Genomic DNA, 19,979 nt, shown 5'->3' on the forward strand with positions numbered 1-19,979 from the left:
GATCTTAAGAAGGTTCTAAGTAGAGCTTCACAATGCTTAAAGAAGAAATCATCAAAAAGTCAAAAACTTTTGAGCAGGGAATCTTTTGAAAACTTCATTTACACTCAAACATGATTTTTTCAGCTGATCAAAAGTTTAAGACCACAGTCTTTAAAAGCCAAAAGCTGTGCAAAAATTTGGATTCCATGTCATTTTCTGTCGAGTCTTTACACTGTCAAGACCTCCTGATGGCAAAAGCAAAAAAACTCACTGACTTTGAACATGGTAGGATTGTTGAGCTGCATAAGCAAAGTCTCTCACTGCATGAAAAGTGGGGTTTTTCGACAGTTTCTTGTATGTAATATTGCCGAGCGCCTTGAGCTTTCGGGCTGTCAGCAGGAGGCTTTGGTCAGAACAATAAACTGTAGGGAAACTGCAGTGGACTCTCTGTGTCAGTGCTCCCTGAGCTCCCCCCCTCTCCTCAGGTCTAGGGCAGGCTCTCATATGTAAGGGAGGTTTCTGTGAGTCATACAAATGCAAATCAAGTACTCACCAGTGGTCACCAGTACTCACCAGAGGTCTACCCCTCCCAAGTTGTAACCAACATATTTTTATTTTGAGATATGTATAATCAAATTTACATTATCATCTTTTAAGCCTTTTTCCATTACAATGTGACTACACATAAATTATTATACAGCGAAACATTCAAACAAGACTAAACTCACAATAAATCATTCTAATATATAAATTAGTATTATCTAATTGGAAATATACTTTTGGATGTCATAATGTTTTTGTTTTCTTTATATATATATATATGGATTATATGGTGTGTGGGTGTGGGTGTGTGTGGGGGGGTGTGTGTGTGGGTCTGTGTGCATACCGCGAACTGCTTCCTATAAGATGAAACCAAATAAAAATAAGAAACCAAATCACAACACGTCTGTCAGCTTACTGTGATCATTCCGCCACTCTTAGTATTTTTGTTTTAGAAAGGACCAAGTCTTACCGCAGTTTTCAGATCATGCTGCCGTCTTTTCCTCTTGGGTCCTTCTGTAGGTGAGGCTTTGTTAGAGTCCAGACCATCGAGTCTCTACACAATAGAAGCCATCTTGTCGTCTCTGGAGCTGGAGCACAACCGTGCACCTCCCCTTGTCGGCTGGCAGTATGGTGATGTTTTGATCCTTGCTTAGGGCTGTGATGGCCTTCTTCTCCTGAATGGTGAGGTTGGATGGAGGAAGTCTTGCACTGGAGAGAGTGGCTGAAACTTTCATCCTGATCTGTTCTGCTTCAGGATGAGAAAGTTTGTTATTTCTTATAGCGGTTTCTGTTGCTGTGATGAGGTCTACTATAGGAAGCTGTTGTGGGGCTATGGCAAAGTTGAGTCCTTTGGCTAGCACATTTTCTTCTGGGCCTTCATCAAATCAGCTAAGATGCACAGGAATGAAGGCCAAACACAAACTACAGAGAAAAGGAAGGACAAGAGGAACAACATTGTCATCCCATATGTGTCAGGCTTGTCAGAGAAACTCAGAAGAATTTTCTCCAAGCATGACATCTCAGTATACTTCAAACCAAGTCACACCCTAAGACAAAAACTGGTTCATCCCAAGGACAAACCCGCCAAACACAAGATCAGCGATGTAGTGTATGCTGTTCAGTGCAGTGAAGAGTGCTCGGACCTCTACATTGGTGAAACCAAACAGCCTCTTCACAAACGAATGGCACAACATAGAAGAGCCACCTCGACAGGACAAGATTCAGCAGTACATCTGCATCTGAAGGAAAAAGGGCACTCTTTTGAGGATGCCAATGTTCACATTTTGGACAGGGAAAACAGATGGTTTGAAAGAGGAGTGAAAGAAGCCATCTATGTCCACTGTGAACAACCATCATTGAACAGAGGAGGTGGATTACGTCACCAACTTTCCCCCGCTTACAGTGCTGTCCTGAGCTCCCGTCCCAGACGTCTCAACCCCCATTCACACCTTTGTTCCAGTGACCTCAATAGGCCACAGGAAACAATGGAGCGGAGTCCTAAATTGGTTTCAACTGAAACCACTGATTAAATATGACCCACGCCCCCTTCACACCTGGGCACATGTGTTCACACACATGATCAATAGAGGGTCATAACCACCTCCAGGGGACTACGCCCACAGGGGTTTAAATACCTGGGTCTCTCCACCATTTGGTTGAGAACTGAAGAAGCCTTTCGGATGAGAGGTGAAACGTCTTTAAGAAACAAAAAGAAGTCCAGTCGCCTTTTTCAAGCTCCAGAGACAGTTGATAATAGACCACCCCAACTAGTTTAAGACACTGTATCCAGACAGACCACTTACCCCAAGCACCATTTTATGATTCACTATGGCAGAATGATGATTAAGTTTGGGCCACTTGTGCAGTTATGGTGCATGACGTTTGAAAGTAAACATATATCAACATATATCAAAAACACTGGCTTATAAGACTCAAATACAGAGGATGTACAACTGGAAATTGGGGAAGCCACTTGAGAGAAAAATATGCATTCCAAATGCTTTTCCTGTCATTGTAGGATTATTGGAACATGGTGAACTGCTTTTTGAAAAGCTGCATGCAAAGAATGCTGATCTTGACACTCTAAGCACAGTCCATGTCGCACACACAGTCAGCGTGTTTGGTCAGACCTACAGAACAGGCAGTGTTGTCCCTCTTAACTATGATACAAGAGGTGAACGCCTGTTTGGTGAAATAGTTCACATCCTTCCACAATGTGAGAAAGTAGAGGTATTGCTGTTTGTCAGAGTTTTATCAGTTGAATGTTTTGATGATCATTTCTATGCTTATGTGGTTCCTAGAAGTGATGTATTTGAAATGGTTAGCATAAATGACCTTGCAGATGTCAGACCATTAAGCCTGTTATATCTTGAGGGAGACAGATTTTACTTAAATCCCAGGTAGAAAATTCTGTAGATCATTCTGAATTGCATTTTCAAAATCTGGAAGTAATTTGATATCCAGTTTAACATTGTAGGCTGGAAAAAAATGACAATAGGCATGAGCAATGTATTATTAGTGTATTTTGCTACAGTATGTTGGGAATTTTAGAAGGATGTTTTTCCTTTAGAACTGGTGATTTTATGCCTGAAAAATGAAATGTTTTGTTGAGGACCATGGTTGTAAAAAAAACTGAACAATAAATATTTACCTTTTTGTACAGTTTGTTGTTGGTTTAATTAAAATCCTAATTCAATTCAATTCAATTCAATTTTATTTATACAGCGCCAAATCACAACAAACTGTCGCCTCAAGGCGCTTTGTATTGTGGGTAAAGACCCTACAAGAATACAGAGAAAACCCAACAGTCAAAAACGACCCCCTATGAGCAGCACTTGGTGACAGTGGAAAGGAAAAACTCCCTTTTAACAGGAAGAAACCTCCAGCAGAACCAGGCTCAGGGAGGGGGGGGGTCATCTGCCGCGACCGGTTGGGCTGTGGGATAGAAATACTAGGAATAGATTAGCACATATTAATGTGTCAATATAAGGACCACACAAGCTTTGTAAAATGTACACAGGTTGTGTGGTCCTTATATTGACACATTAATGCGTTATAAATTGACACCACTTGTGTTGATATTAACACATCTGTTTTAAGAATGAACTAGAAATGTTTAATGACTGAATCTTCCTGAGATGCAGAAATAATATCTGTCAACATGATAGGCAGAAAGACAAACATGTTATATCCCTCCAAAATATTCTTTGTTGTTTCTGCTATGAATCAAAAACAAAGGAAACATGATAAATGCTGAAGTCTTACAGTTTCCCCCAGTTTTTTTCTTTTATTGATATATGTAGTATCATCAGTTGCATATATATTTCAACACAACCTTATAGGTTGTGGTACTTCCATGTTTTACAGGTTTTTTATATAAGGAATTCTTGTTAATATGGGAGGTTAATAAAATATACCAGCAGCAGAGTCCAATGGAGCTGTGTATGTGAGCTTTAACAACCTGTTTCCATGAATGCATTGTATATATAATTTAATCTCTTCCTGCGAATGAAGTTGGGAAGGTAGCGCTGAAGTTGGTACCTCCTACTATCTGAGTAGACTAAACATCCTTCTCTGAACAACACTTGAAAGACAACTTGTGCTGTTTCAGTTTCATTTTCAAATTTCTACATTGATCTTAATCTTGTCCTGTAAAAACATTCACACCCGCACTGGTGTGTTTACTGTCAGCACCCACAGTTTGATCAACATTACATCTACCATGTACTCCACACAAATGATGAAGATCTAGTTATACACAAATGTAGTGACATGTAATTCTCTGCAGTTGTGTCAGAGACAAATGACTCAAAAATGAAATGGTATGGGAAAATTATATAATATTATAAAAATAAAAGTTTTGCAAAGTAATAAGATCTACAAGTATCCCAGTATGGATTTATTTACTTTGCTTTTCAACAGAGCAAAAATAATGGGACGATTGTTCATGAAAGAAAAAAAGGACAGAATATTATATGTGCCCCTTCTTGACTTCTTTAGCACAAAAGAACAACAACAACATTTATTAGTCTTTTAATCTAAGATCAAAGACTATTTGAGAGGTTATTAATATATGCAGAAATCTGCTATCCACATGAATGTAATATATAATTTTTACCAAACTCGCTGTCTGCTGTCTCAAAAGTCAATAAAGGACAAATCGAGGTTCGGGGGTGTGTGTGCTGTCCCCCTCGTGCCAAAGAGAGGTCCGGTCGATGCCACAAAGGGACGCAGTAGGAGCGCTGTGTGTACACAAAACACAGTGACAGCGAAGTTTTCAGTTTTCTGGTGTTGTGTTGTTATTTCATTTTTTTTTTCTATAAACGTTTTTGCTTTGCTTATATCGGTAAATATACAGGTGCACGGGGTTGATGAAGGGCTTATATATAAAAATGAAGAAATGACTTGTTCTTACCCTCATTAATAAAGAATATATTGTAGCGTCTGTTAAGATTTTGAAGAAGATGGCGAGAGATTGCCAGCAAAAGTTGCCCTTTTATTAACAATTGAAGGGTTGATGTGTGCCGCAACCACGCCAAAAACAACAAAACGGGACTCACTCTGACTCTCTCTCTCCCTCCCCGCGCACAAATATGTTCAAGGACCACCAAAACGGTGGGGAATCACAGAACTTCTGCACAGAACCATCTAACTTTAACAGAATCGCTACAATATGAAAGTCACTTTGCCAAAAACTGACTGCAGCTTCTACCATGAGACAGAAATGTTCTTTATGACTCAAAATGAACTGATATTTTATAGGCCCGCAGGTTCAGAATCAGAATCTTTATTGTCATTGTACACAGAAGTTGCACAACGAAATTTAAAGGTTATTTACAACAATATAAATACCAGCAATAATTTTTTTGGGCAAATACCGAAAATCACTTTTTGGCACAAGACCGGCTATTTGGATGGCAAATCACCCCACTGCCACTCTGTACAGTGTGGCGGCGTGTACATTTTGCATACATGAAGTGCAGTACACGTTCACATTAAAATTCAAATCAGTTTATTGTACCCTATAAGTTCTAATATATAGGGATAGCTGTTCATTACAGGGTGTACCCTGCATCTCGGACTTGACAGCTGGATAAGGCTCCAGCCCTCCCGCAATCCTGAAAAGGATAAGCGGAAGAGAATGGATGGATGGATTTTTATTAGTGCAACAATACAATGTTTTAATAGGTAGTAAAGAGTATATTTATTACCAAGATCTACAGAATTTTTATAGAACCCCACAAGGGACATGGGAGGAAAAACACGAGGGAAAAACAGATGTACTTCTTCACATACACACACTCAGCTTGAGCTTTTATTTTATAAATATAGATATGATATAGATAAATAGGTGTGTGTCCTTCATCACTGTAGTTGTTTATGAGATGAGTGGCTGAGAGGAGAAGAGGGTGGGGCAGTGCTGTGTGTGTTTGTGGCGATCAGTGAAGCAGTGATGGCGTGAGAGTGAGACAGTCAGTCAGGGTCATTTTTTCATGCCTGTACAGTTTTGGTTACAGCCGACAGGAGCCGCTGAATTATAAATTAAAGGTGACTTTTGCTGCAATCCCTCGCCGATCCTTTCAACGTCCTGATGGACGCTGCCGTATCAAGATTAATGCGGAAGCACACGGCCTAAAATTAAAATCTTGCCAAAGTAAATCTTTTTTTTTTTTTTTTTTCCTCTCATGTCTCTTGTGGGGTTCCATAGTTTTAATACTTCCTAGTACATTACAATACCAAAGAACCCGGTGAAATTAAATTTAATTAAAAATTTTCTTCGTAAGGGGGGAAGGGGTTCTGAAAAAGAGTACGCTTTGTACGCTCTGGAAAATGTTGACATTTGTGAATGACCCCTTAGACAATGAGAAAAGGGGGGGGGTTTCTAGGTGTTTCCTGCATATTCCAGATAGCCAAAGTAGTATCTGTATATTCAGCTTCTCCAAAGGAAGGCTGTACTTCTGTCACTTGAATCCTTTTTGTTAGTCAATAACCTATTATATGTTATGCAAATTACACATCTAGATCTAAATTTATATCTTAATTTAATTACATTTGAATTTTGTGCCTGGTTTGCTCATATTTCTTCACCTGGTGCAGATTTTCTCTTACATGAGGGAGTGGCTCCATGAGTCATACCTGCACCTCTATATAGTGGATCCAAACAGACAGCATTCATTTACTATTTTCACCATGGAGGAGCAAAGAGATTCACCAAAGTAAGTATCATCTGTAAAAGAATGGCATTTTAATATTGTAACTTCCAGCTATTACAAAACCTAATAAGACGACACTTTGTTCTTATCTACACTGTTTACATGCCTTTCTACCTCAGACTCTGACATTTTGTCTCTTCATTCAGGAGGCCATGGGACACCTGTCAAGAGGTCCCAATCATTGAAGATGAACAGACACCATGGAAAATGATCAAAATGCTAAAGATCATCACTTCGATTGCTGTAGCTATTATTGTGTTTGGATTGGCGCTATGCAGCAAGGTTTGTTCTTTTTAATACATTTGTTAAAATATGTGATATTTATTGTGTACAGTAATCCCTCACTACTTCGCCATTCGCTGTTTCGTGGACTCGCTGTTACGCGGGTTTTCAATCAATATTAGTGTAAAATATTTATTGCGGTATTTTCGCTGTTTCGCGGGTTTTTGCGGTACTCGTTCTTCACATGCGTAGTACGTGTTGTACAGTAATGTATATATTTGGTGTATAAGTGTGCAGGGAGGGTTTATAAAAACTTAAAATAGTGTATAACTACTAAAATAATGTATAAGTATTAAAATAAATATAGCATCCCTACTTCACGGATTTTCACTTATCACGGGTGGTCCTGGAACGTAACACCCGCGATAAGTGAGGGATTACTGTATATATGACTGCAGCTGCTGCTCAACACTGATTGTAGGACCATTGTAAGACTGAGTTGATGGAAATAGGATTCTTGTACACTTTTTTGTCTTTTACATTAGGAGCTTATTTAGCTAGATTATTTAGTTTAAATTTGCTTAACAAACTTTCATCTTTGAATGTTTGAATGCTACAACATCTCCATCCATTCTCTTCTGCTTATTCTGTTCAGGGTCGCAAGCGGGGTGTGTGTGTGTGTGTGTGTGTGTGTGTGTGTGTGTGTGTGTGTGTGTGTGTGTGTGTGTGAAACAAAATAAACATTTGATAAAAATTTAACAGGGGAATACTTTGACATATAAATAAACTCAAATTTCAATAAAATTTGTACTGATTCAAACAAATTCTGGATATTTTGCCACAATGGTTTTTCCCCATTTAGCCCAGATCGTTTTAAATTTTACAAGCTCCAGTCTACTTGAAAAAGTAATTCTTCCCATTCTTTAAAATCTAATAAACATTTAAACTCTGAGTCTATGTCCACTGAGTAAAAAAATAAAAAATAAAAAAACCTCATCCCATTTAAAAGGTAGACTTTTAAACTTGGATCTTTAATCAAAATCATTCTGCTATAAAAATGTCACTGATGATGAATTTTTGTTTCAGTTCTATTTATTCATGAAAAATGTAACAATTTCTTTGCTGTCGCTTTTCTGGTGTTTTTTTTTTTTTTTACTTGCTCTTCTGGAGTTTGATGAAAAAAAATATATATACATAAAAATAAATATACAGAGCTCACTCACATGGTAACACTGCTAAGTCATAGAAAATCTGAAGTCATTCTTCAATCAATAATATTTTACGTGAGGTAACTTATATTAAGACCTTTGACTATTCTCAATATTGGCAACAACATTGTTTCTTTATGTTAGCACTGACCACAGACACACAATACAAAACTAGCGTTAGCTCACTAGCTTGATAGCTAACAGTGCAAAAAAAAAAAAAAAACAGCTCAGAGACATCTAAAGTTATCAAAGGCTCAGAACATGCCTGCCATTACTTCTGTCTGCTGTCATCTCATTTTTGAAATGAGACGTCTTGTAAACAACCCCAACTTCCAATGAAACATCTCCTCTTGCATCTTGACATTGTGCCAGGCACCAGTATTACAAAAAAGAAGCAATCTGATTGGCTCTCTTGTGAACATTTCAAGTGCTTATTGGTTCATAGATAGGACCTTATAATTCCAAATTAAAGCTTGATTTTGCAGATAGAACCTTTTTGTTTTGTGAATAAAATGGCCAAAATTATATATAATTGAAAAAAATCTCTTACATATTGTTGATAAGTGGTCAGAGAATAAGAATATGACAATAACTCAATTTTGTCAAATATGCCAGATAGAACCTTATAATTCTAAGGGGACGATTTCTTCTCCTCTCTTACAGACTTCTTTTCTCCTCCTAATCACGTTGTCCAATGAAGGCACAAAGACTCTCTCTGCTGAGCACAAACCTGTTGCATTGCTGTGTATCGCCTGCTCTCTCATCATGTCCAGTGTCTTTCTATTCCTCAAAAGCATCTGGAAAGCATGTTATAAGACATCAAAGCCTCCCAGAAAAACAACTGTAGCCCTCGTAAGCCAACACTGACTGATAAAAACCAAAAGTTTGCACATTTTAACCTTTTTTCTCATCATGATTTCAAAGTTAATCATCTTCTGCTTCTTCTTTAGGTTCTGTTCTTTGAGTTTCTGGCATCTGCAGGTGCAGCAATTCTCACCATTGCAGCAATGCCACACTTGGACATTGTGACCAATGTGACAATACTGAATGGAGTAGCTATCCTCTCTGCCCTCCTACAGCTGGTTGCCCAGTGTACTGCCAAACAAAGGAATTGCTTCCTGCTGCCTTCCACCTTTGGTTTCATCCTCATTTTGATTGGTTACATCCTGTTTCTTCTCTTATACATCATGAAGAATCCTTCTGATATGAAAATGGCCATCTGGGTGGGGCTGGCTGTTGGAGGGTCCATTTTAGTATCTTTCAACTGGTGGGAAAACTACTTCAGAATAATCTCACAGAACAGCAGCTCCATCTTTCTCAAGAACCTGTGCAAAAACATAACCAAATGCCAGAACATGCTGCACATCCTCTCCAGCCTCCTCAGGATCGTGGTGACCACCTGCATAATTGTGGCCTATGTCCCTCTAGCCAAAATGGACTGGGACTTCCTGACATCAAACACAGAGACAAGGATTATAGCCGTCATCATTGGAGTCCAGCTGATCTCCTCAGCACTCTGCCACTGGTTTGGCTTGGCAGCCTGCAAGATGCACGCCCTGCGACAATGCTTCCTCCTACCTCTGTACCTGGCCTCTCTGGCTGTCATGGCTCTGTTCATCATTCCAGTCATTGTTTACTATCAGGACTACAGAACAAGTCTGAATGGGACTGCAAACATCAACTTCACAGACTACTGTGAGGTCGCTGTGGATGGAAGAAAGCAAAGCCTGAATGGCAATGTGTTTCCACAACTGGTGCTGGATGTTACACACACTCTGTGCTTCCTGGACATGTCCAAGACAGCTGATATTGGTATACTCACAGGTAATGAAGAAGAACTATTAAAATTATAGTAATTTGTTATTTACAGTAAAATCACTGGACCTGCATGTTTAGTGTTTGTGTGCATGCAGGTCCAACTCCTAGTTAGTCAAAGCTGTTAAACTTTCTTGTAATATGGTGGAGACAAAGGTAGTGTCCTCATGATGAACATGATTTTCTTTATCCTCCTTCAGGTTCAGCAATGTCCTGGTGGATTGGTCTTGTTCTGGTAACCCTACATCTCTGGAAGCTCAATGTGTACCGCATCCAAAGGACTCAAGATCTGTTCATCAGGAGGCTGTATGAGGGAGCCTTTATCGAGCAGTCCCTGCTCCTCAACATCCGGTTTGATATCCAGACCAAAGAAAAGATGAAAAAGTAAGTTTGTGCCACTGTTCTTTAATTTGTTCCTTTGGTTCATTAAGATACGCCACATAGATATATCATCTATGTGGCGTATCTTGCAGCCTAACCCTCTTGCAGGCATCTTGCAGGCTACCTAGAGAAACCCTATGTCCAAACAGACATGGAATTTCTCTAGGTTGTGACTAGATTTTGTTTTTTTTTTTAGAATGATGCTGTCTCACTTTCAAATTTGCAAATATTTTTATGCCAAGACTTAGGGATTTTGAACCGGTGATGGTGTATCTATGTGCGACCATGTGGCATGAGACCTACGATGAGATGATGAACATTATAATATCAATATTCAGGTGAGTCCCAATGATTCTGCCAAAGAATTATTTAATCTTTCTATTCCTCTAACTTCAGTCTCTCATGAGTTTCTACTATCTTTTGGACTTTCCTCACACGGAAACTTAAACATAAATTTAGTTATTCCTTAAACCACTTTAAAATATTATCAACAAAGGGTGAGATTTGAAATTCAGCCAAAGCAAAGCCAGCTGTAGTGACTAATATGTATGTTACACTCAAGAATAGTTTGCAAAGGACTTTGGCCGAGCCAGTTGATGTTAGTGTGATCTTAACAACTCCCAGATTTACTTTCTTGCTGTGGTTTTCCTCATACTTCCTCCTTATGCTTGATCCCTGCAGACTGGACAAGTACAGACCAAAGGAAAACCCAAAGATCAACGATTTCACCTTTGAAGCTCATATCTACTTTGATGACGCCTTCATAGATGTTGAGGGGAGTCGCCACCTGAATGAATATGCTGAGAACCTTGTGACAACCATTAAAGAAGTTTATGTGTATGTTTACCTACTGTCTGCTGTTGGTGCATTCAAGTCCAGCACTGACCTGACATTACAAATATTAACAAAGAGCTGTCTCTCTCTGTCATCAGTATATTCAAGAACATTGATGAAAAGTTCTTCAGAAAGCAGCAGCAAGTCCCCAATCAGAATATCATAGAGACGCCATATGGAGGTCGTCTTGTCATCACCATGCCTCATGGGAACAACATTGTGGTTCACTTCAAGGACAAAGAACGCATCCGCCACAAAAAGAGATGGTCTCAGGTAGGGAAAAAACAAACTGCAGCCTCCAGACATGTAAGGTTGATCATCTGAACTCTTGAGTTGTGAAAAATTTTTGGTCCACTGATTGTTATTCATTATTTTTTTGCAGATCATGTATCTTTATTATCTTCTGGGCTGGAAACTTATGTCCAAATATTACACTCGGTTGCAGAGGGGAGAGGATGAGAAGGAGCTAATGAAACAGGCCAAGGTAAGATGGAAGAGGTTTGTTCAAACATGGATGCACACATTTCTCATGGTACGTAACAGTTGACCACAGCATCAGTGTGAAACAAAGCAAATTGTATTTTGTTCTTCAGAAAGAGAAGCACAACACCTACATCCTGGCTTTGGATGGGGACACAGACTTCCAGCCATCTGCTGTGATGTTGCTCATCGACCGTCTGAGAATGTACCCTCGTGTTGGGGCAGCATGTGGCAGGATTCACCCCACTGGATCAGGTTTGCACACAGTAACAAAATAAAAGAAAAACTAATGAAAAAGTAGGGCATTGTAGAGATACTATAAAGAATCGGGCTGGAAGAAATTTTAATTTCTGAATGGCCACCATCAGTCTTATGGTACTTATTGATAATGAAAGTGACTTATTCATTTATAAAATTAATCTAGAATCACTTGTTTAGGGTTCAACAAAGCACTCAGGTGAAGGACATCTTGTAGCATTTAAATGAACAAAGAGATGGAAATAAATGTACGGCTGCAAAGTCTCATGCATGCATGAGTTCCAGGATAGCTTCTTAGCATTGAAATTACTGGACTTAGAACAGTGACTTGCATGATGCTTTATTCTGCAGTGCTTAATACTGAGCATTAAGCACTGTCTGCGTAAACCATGCAGCCTTGATGAACACAACAAAAAGAGGACTCAAGGCACCACTTTTTGGTGAGACCCAGCATTATGGGAAAATGGCACAATCAGCAACCCCTCATTTTTTTTCTTTTCTTTTCTTTTTTAAGTCACTACTGCTATGTGAAATGTTAGTTGAAAAAGAACATGCAGGGATGGGAATCCAGCAATTCAGTACCTGAGCACTAAATCAGATAAAAAGTCTGAGAAATCAGAGAGAAACTCTGAGTAAGGACCAGGTGGATGATAGACAGTAACAAATAAAACAGGTTTTTGAGTTTCCCAATTAGGATGGACAAGACTAAGAGTCAGGCTTTCAAAAGAATGAAAACTTTGTCTGGGTCTTTGATTAATTAGTAAGCTGAAATTGAAGATTGCTGCTACTCCTCCTCCTCGACCTGTGCTTCGAGCATTCTGACAGTTACTGTGACTCGGGGGTGTTGATTCATTTAAACTAACATATTCATCCTGTAACCAAGTTTCTGTAAGGCAGAATAAATCAATATGTTGATCAATTATTAAATCATTTACTAATAGGGACTTGGAAGAGAGAGACCTAATGTTTAACAATCCACATTTAATTGTTTTCTTCTTTGGTGCAGTTGATGAAACTGTATTATTTATTGTTTTTGAATTTTTATGCTTAAATAGCTTTTTGCTGATTTTAGCTTTGGTTTTTTGGTGGTCTGGGAGCAGGCACCGACTCTATGGGGATGGGGTTTTGGGGGGATGGCAGGAGGAGAGAAGCTGCAGAGAGGCGTGTAAGACTGCAGCTCTGCTTCCTGGTCTCAACCCTGGGTAGTCAGGTTTTAGGAGGGTTAATAAATTTGGCCAGATTTCTAGAAATGAGAGCTGCTCCATCCAAAGTGGGATGGATGCCGTCTCTCCTAACAAGACCAGGTTTTCCCCAGAAACTTTGCCAATTATCTATGAAGCCCACGTCGTTTTTTGGACACCACTCAGACAGCCAGCGATTCAAGGAGAACATGCGGCTAAACATGTCACTCCTGGTCTGATTGGGGAGGGGCCCAGAGAAAACTACAGAGTCCGACATTGTTTTTGCAAAGTTACACACCGAGTCAATATTAATTTCAGTGACCTCCGATTGGCGTAACCGGGTGTCATTGCTACCAACGTGAATAACAATCTTACCAAATCTACGATTAGCCTTAGCCAGCAGTTTCAAATTTCCATAAATGTCGCCTGCTCTGGCCCCTGGAAGACATTTGACTATGGTCGCCGGTGTCTCTAGCTTCACGTTTCTCAAAACAGAGTCGCCAATAACCAGAGTTTGTTCCTCGGCGGGTGTGTCACCGAGTGGAGAAAAACGGTTAGAGACGTGAACAGGTTGGTGGTGTACCCAGGGCTTCTGCTTAGGACTACGCTTCCTCCTCACCGTCACCCAGCCGGCCCGTTTTCCCTGCTGCTCGGGATCTTCAGGGGGGGGAGCTAACGGCGGCTAAGCTACCATGGTCCGCACCAACTACAGGGGCCTGGCTAGATACAAGATTTTCCAGGGTGCAGAGCTGAGTCTCCAATTCAGAGAGCCTGGCCTCCAGAGCTACAAACAGACTACATTTATTACAAGTACCGTTACTGCTAAAGGAGGCCGAGGAGTAACTAAACATGTGACACCCAGAGCAGGAAAGTGCAGGAGGGACAGGAGAAGAAGCCATGCTGGTAGTGAGTCGGCTAAGAGCTAAGCTACTAGCTGAGCTAAGCTAGCAAATTTCTAAAAACAAATAAAGTGAATAATGTGAATACAGGTGATTCAGCAAAGAGTGTGCTAGATAAAGTAGGTGAAGATTACACTAAAATATGTTATCCAGATAGATCCAGCTATACAGATTAAACAGCTAATAGCAAAACACGACTGTGCTCCGAAACAGGAACAGGAAGTGATACAATACTGCAGTGAGAGCCAACACCAAGTGACAGCGCCACCAAGCCAGTGATAGTGAATCATTCTGAGCAAAGCAAATCCAGTCATCAGAGGAGTGTGCACAGCCTCATCAGCCTTTTTTATCTGCAGCACCTTCAGTATTACTTGCCTCAGAGGTCACTTTTCCACCGATGGGGTTCGAGTGCCAATGCCAGTATTTGAACCACTCAGTGTTTTTTTTCCAATGCAAACGCACTCGGTGCTCAGCCTAAAAAAGGGTTCAACTCAGGCCCTGCAAGCTAGCTGGTCTTGAACCAACCATGATGAAAGCAGCATAAGGGTGTGACTCTGCCATCTCAGCATAAAGTTTTCTACCGTATTACATGTGTATTACATGAGAAAAGCGAAGCAATTTTACATGGCTGTGAATTAGGTTGGGCTCTAAGGCTGAACTTGCTGCTCTGAATCAGTTCACATCACAGATAAAAGGACGCAAAGTGTGTACTTGTTGTCTTGCTCTAATCGCTGTCTGTGTTTACCTCTGTGCTGCACACAGATGCTGCAGTAGTTTAGTTTGGACCATGAAAAGTGTTTGCAGCACAAGAAAGGGGAGTGTGTTCTCCCACGTTTGTGTCCTTTGGCTTCCATGTCCAGACGAGGACCTGCCCACATGAAGACCCGCCCACAGTCATACGTAAAGGAGCAGTTCACAGAAACATGGTCAAAATGCAGGCTTGTTCTTAAGCATTTCCCCGGTTCATTGAAACCGACGCCAGCAGTGGCACGAGCACCGGCCCCTCGGCAGTGAAAATGTCGTCAGAGTGACCTGTCTTGTCACCTACATGTAGTCAGCCATCTGAGTCTTCTGCATTATCGTCATCCGAACCATCTTCTGCACCATAGTTATCTGCACCAGAAAATATCTCCACTGCCACTGTTATCCTCACCTGCACCACCAGAGCAGTCATTGTGACCCCAGTCTGCCACGGTGCATGCATAAGAGTGGCCCTCACCTGAGCATTGTGAGCCAGCATCCGAGAGTCTCGCTAGTCTGAGCATCCAAAAGGTCCTGTTCAGTCCGAGCCTCCAGCTTCAGCCTCACCGGGGCGCTAGCTCATGACTCCTGCCAAGTCACCCAAGGGTCTTTGTTAACATTGCTTTCTCTGTCAGCCATCTGCCAAGCTGCCAAGGTAAATGGTAAATGGACTAGTTTTTATATAGTGCTTTTCTACTCTGAGCACTCAAAGTGCTTATACAACATACAAGAAGGTGTCCTGTCACCTTCTCCATCAGCCACCTGCTAAGCCACCAGAGTCTCCACATCATGGGCCACTAGTAGGGCCAACTGAGGTGTCTCGCCAGTCACCTGCTTCAGAGGTTCTGGTCACTGGTCTCACAGCTGACTGCCTGACTTGCCTCGTACACACTTGCCGACATGTGGCCGGTCTCCAAAACTGCTTCGCCACAGCCACCGGCCCTTACGCTGGCCTCTTGAACAGCTTTGCCATGGCTGCTGCTCACCTGAACTGATCTGACTTTGTTGCTGGCCTCCAGAACTGTTTTGCCATGGTTGTGGGCCCCACGGCCAGCCTACTGAACTGTTTTGCCTTGTGCTTTGGGCTTGATTTTGCTTCTTTTGGGTTTAATTTTACTTTCCAATAGACTTTTCTGAACTGTTAGCTGACATGCCTGAAAATTATAAAATCAAGATTTTAACATGCGTGTGTGCTGTCCTGACAAACCGATGTTAAGGACTTTTTGCAGCTTAATTGACACTTAACTTTGTGGGTGCCTGGGCCCACACAAAAACATGGGCACACACTTGACCTTGTTCTATCATATGGTTTGTCTATTTCTAACTTGATGATCTGTGAAACGGTGCTTTCAGATCATAAGGCTGTTATTTAATAATACTTTGCCCTGTAACTTTGTTAAACCTTGTGCTCCTGTGCAGCGCTGTTGTGTTATCACCGTTTACTGCTGCAGGCTTCTTCGCTGTTTTTGATCAGAACTGTGGTATTCCTGTTTTCTGATACAGAGGAGTTCACCTCCTGGTTTCATTCCACCTGCCAGTCTGTAGATGCAGTGGCGCCACTAAAACCCAGGCAGCCTAAGAGTAATTCTGAGCCCTCGTTGAACAACACAACCCGTGCTGTCAGACGTGAATGCCAACAAGCTGAATGAAAGTGGAAAAAGCACAAGTTGCAGGTGTTCAAATATTAAAGGGCTGGTGTTGTTACCAGGCAACTGTGAAAGATGCCAAATGAGCGCACCTGTCAAATATAATTTTGTTAAACTGACACAAGCCTCACATATTATTTGATCATATTGTTAATGTTTTGAATGCCTCTCAGTCTGCCAGCATTGAGCCTTCCCATGAGGCATGTGAGAAATTTAAAAACTTCTTTGTGGATAAAGTGAACAGTGCTAGGGCTCACATATCACCCCCTACCTTTGACCCCTCAGTCTCTGTTCCCTGCTCTGCTCCTTTTTGCCAGTTTGAGCCTGTCTGTCTTTTCTATATGAGACTGTCAGCCATCTGAAGCCCTCAGGGTCTCCAAATGATATTATCCCACCTTGATTCTTCAAAGAGGTTATTTATGTCTTAGGTCCATCTGTTCTTGCTCTTATTGGCAGCAACCTGTCCTCAGGTGTGGTTCCTAAATCTTTTAAGCATGCAACAATTCAACCACTGATCAAAAAACCTGGCTTGGATCCCACTGTGTTATCCAACTTTAAGCCTATTTCTAAGCACGCTGCACATCGTAAAGCAGCACCTGTCACTTGGTATTGGCTCTCATTGTTCCTGTTCCAGACAGTGTTGCCAAGTCCGCTTATTATAAGCGACTTTGGGCTTGTTTTTTCTAAAGTTGCTTGCAAATCTCGTGAGTCATGGGTTGCATTTTTTGGGCTTGTTTTTGAATGTTAAGTTGCTTATTTGTGCTTGATTTTCTTTCCAAGTGAAACTCCTTGATTATCTCTCAGCGCCCCGTAATAAAGCAAAAGACGAGCGGTAGGTAGTTTGTACCTTCCAAGCCCCCGTTTCCTGTTTATCGTTCCCGCCCATGTTGACCAGGCGCACACCCAAACAAACACTCATAACAGCCCAGAGTGAGGAGGAAGGATAAGAATGAGCTCCAGTAAGTGGGGAAAATATAGAAAAAATATAATAAAGAGCGGGAGAAAGAGAGCGCACTTAAAGAATGGATCTGAGCTCAGACGGGAGACAGTGGCACAAAAAGTGGGTGTGTAATACATGCAATGCATAGGGGCGCCTCACAAGAGGGGGGCGCCAAAACGATGCAGCAAAATTATTTATCTAGTCAGCATTTTCTGTACGTAACAGCTGTGCATATCATATGATCAATAACAGAGGCACGGCGGTGATTAGGTGCCCCCGTGCTCCTTCACCTCCCTTCCTCCTGCCACATGTTCTCCTTGAATCGCTGGCTGTCTGAGTGGTGTCCAAAAAACGACGTGGGCTTCATAGATAATTGTCAAAGTTTCTGGGGAAAACCTGGTCTTGTTAGGAGAGACGGCATCCATCCCACTTTGCATGGAGCGGCTCTCATTTCTAGAAATCTGGCCAAATTTATTAACCCTCCTAAAACCTGACTACCCAGGGTTGAGACCAGGAAGCACAGCTGCAGTCTTACATGCACTGTTGCCAACTCCTCAGCAAGGAAAGTAGTTATTGGCTGTCCTAAAAGTCGCTAGAATTCGCTATACGATGTCATCACCTAATTTGCACAATTGGTTATTTGCATGTAGTTGCAATTGAGGCTGCAGAAGAGAGGAATAACATCTTTGGAGAGACAAAAAGTGAAGAAAAACACCCTAAATATATTTAGAACTACTGGGGCTGGGTGATATGGACCAAAATAATATCTCAATATTTTTTACCTGAATGGTGATATAGGAAATATATCTTGATATTTTTTCTTCCCAAAGGTATAAACAAAAAGGCACTTCTGAGTCAAAGCTACATGTCCCAAATGTCACACAGACACTTTTATTAACATTCAGCTGTAGATGGTAAATGGACTAGTTCTTATATAGCGCTTTTCTACTCAGATATGAGCACTCAAAGCGCTTACACAACACGTTCACATTTACCCCATGCACACGCATTCATACAAGCACTTCCATGATTAATTAATTAAGCTAAGTGCTTTAATCGTCTAACATTCACTCACATTCATACTCCGACGGAACGGTCGGAGAGCAACTTGGGGTTAAGTATCTTGCCCAAGGATACATTGGCACGCAGCCTGCAGTAGCCAGGAATTGAACCACTGACCTTCCAATCAGTAGGTGACCTGCTCTACCTACTGAGCTACAGCCACCCCATACGTGGGATTACTTTTGAGCAGTTTCTCATGTACATGAGAAATTGCTCAAAAGTAATCCACTGGCATATTTAAATAATAATGCTCCTCAAATAAATTAATGCTTTTTTTCCTCCATAACAGAAGACTCGGAGCTGTGCTATTAAAATGGTAACAGAAAAGATTCAGAGCAAAAATAGCAAAAGGCTGACTGATTCTTTAAAAAGCCAGTCTACAGTGAAGTAGACTTCACCAAAGTACTTCCTCCAGTGTAAGATAAAAAACATGTAAACAGACTGAATGAACAAACTTCCATCCTTCAGTCTGCAGGATTTCAGCCACCTCAGTAAATCCATACCCTAACGTACCACAGCAACGGGTACACCTGCTCAATGCGGCGTCATATCCACCGGCTGCATCACGAGGATACGGACAGACCCGCTTCAACTATTAAGGTCACGTGACTCATGGTACATACATTGGGGGTCCGGGCGATGCCAAAGCATCTGAACGGACGCAGTACGAAGGCTTTATGCACACAGAACATGGCGATAGTGGAGGACTTCAGGTTAACAAAAAACTCTCCAAAACTTGCCGAAGGCAATATTTTTAGAAAACACTGCATGAATTTTCATTGTTATGCAGATGATACTCAGCTTTATCTATCAATGAAGCCAGATAACACACATCAATTAGTTAAACTGCAGGAATGTCTTAAAGACATTAAGGCCTGGATGACCTCTAATTTCCTGCTTCTAAATTCAGATCAAACTGAAGTTCTTGTACTCGGCCCCACAAATCTTAGAAACATGGTGTCTAACCAGATACTTACTCTGGATGGCATTACTTTGGCCTCCAGTAACACTGTGAGAAATCTTGGAGTCATTTTTGACCAGGATATGTCCTTCAATGCACATATTAAACAAATATGTAGGACCGCTTTTTTGCATTTGCGAAATATTTCTAAAATTAGAAACATCCTTTCTCAGAGTGATGCTGAAAAGCTAATTCATGCATTTATTACTTTTAGGCTGGACTATTGTAATTCATTATTATCAGGCTGTCCTAAAAGCTTCCTGAAAAGCCTTCAGCTGATCCAAAATGCTGCAGCTAGAGTATTGACAGGGACTAGAAAGAGAGAGCAGATTTCTCCCATATTGGCTTCTCCTCATTGGCTCCCTGTTAAATCTAGAATAGAATTTAAAATCTTTCTCCTCACATACAAGGTCTTGAATAATCAGGCCCATCTTATCTCAAAGACCTCATAGTCCCATATCACCCCAACAGAGCACTTCGCTCTCAGACTGCTGGCTTACTTGTGGTTCCTAGGATACTTAAGAGTAGAATGGGAGGCAGAGCCTTCAGCTTTCAGGCCCCTCTTCTGTGGAACCAGCTCCCAGCTTGGATTCAGGAGACAGACACCCTCTCTATTT

The 19,979-nt window shown here is 41.1% G+C and overlaps 1 protein-coding gene across 1 annotated transcript in view; it reads left to right on the plus strand.

The window, feature by feature from the left end:
• Positions 1–6,711: 6,711 nt before the first annotated feature.
• LOC115788476 (chitin synthase chs-1-like) overlaps positions 6,712–19,979 on the plus strand; it is a 46,938-nt gene continuing 33,670 nt past the window's right edge. The window contains 10 exon segments of the mRNA XM_030741512.1: positions 6,712–6,737; positions 6,881–7,016; positions 8,828–9,016; positions 9,115–9,988; positions 10,180–10,363; positions 10,603–10,698; positions 11,042–11,197; positions 11,293–11,467; positions 11,577–11,678; positions 11,788–11,929. Coding sequence (XP_030597372.1) covers positions 6,712–6,737; positions 6,881–7,016; positions 8,828–9,016; positions 9,115–9,988; positions 10,180–10,363; positions 10,603–10,698; positions 11,042–11,197; positions 11,293–11,467; positions 11,577–11,678; positions 11,788–11,929 — 2,080 coding nt within the window.

Source organism: Archocentrus centrarchus, chromosome 11, assembly GCF_007364275.1.
Source record: "Archocentrus centrarchus isolate MPI-CPG fArcCen1 chromosome 11, fArcCen1, whole genome shotgun sequence".
Taxonomy (NCBI): Eukaryota; Metazoa; Chordata; class Actinopteri; order Cichliformes; family Cichlidae; genus Archocentrus; species Archocentrus centrarchus.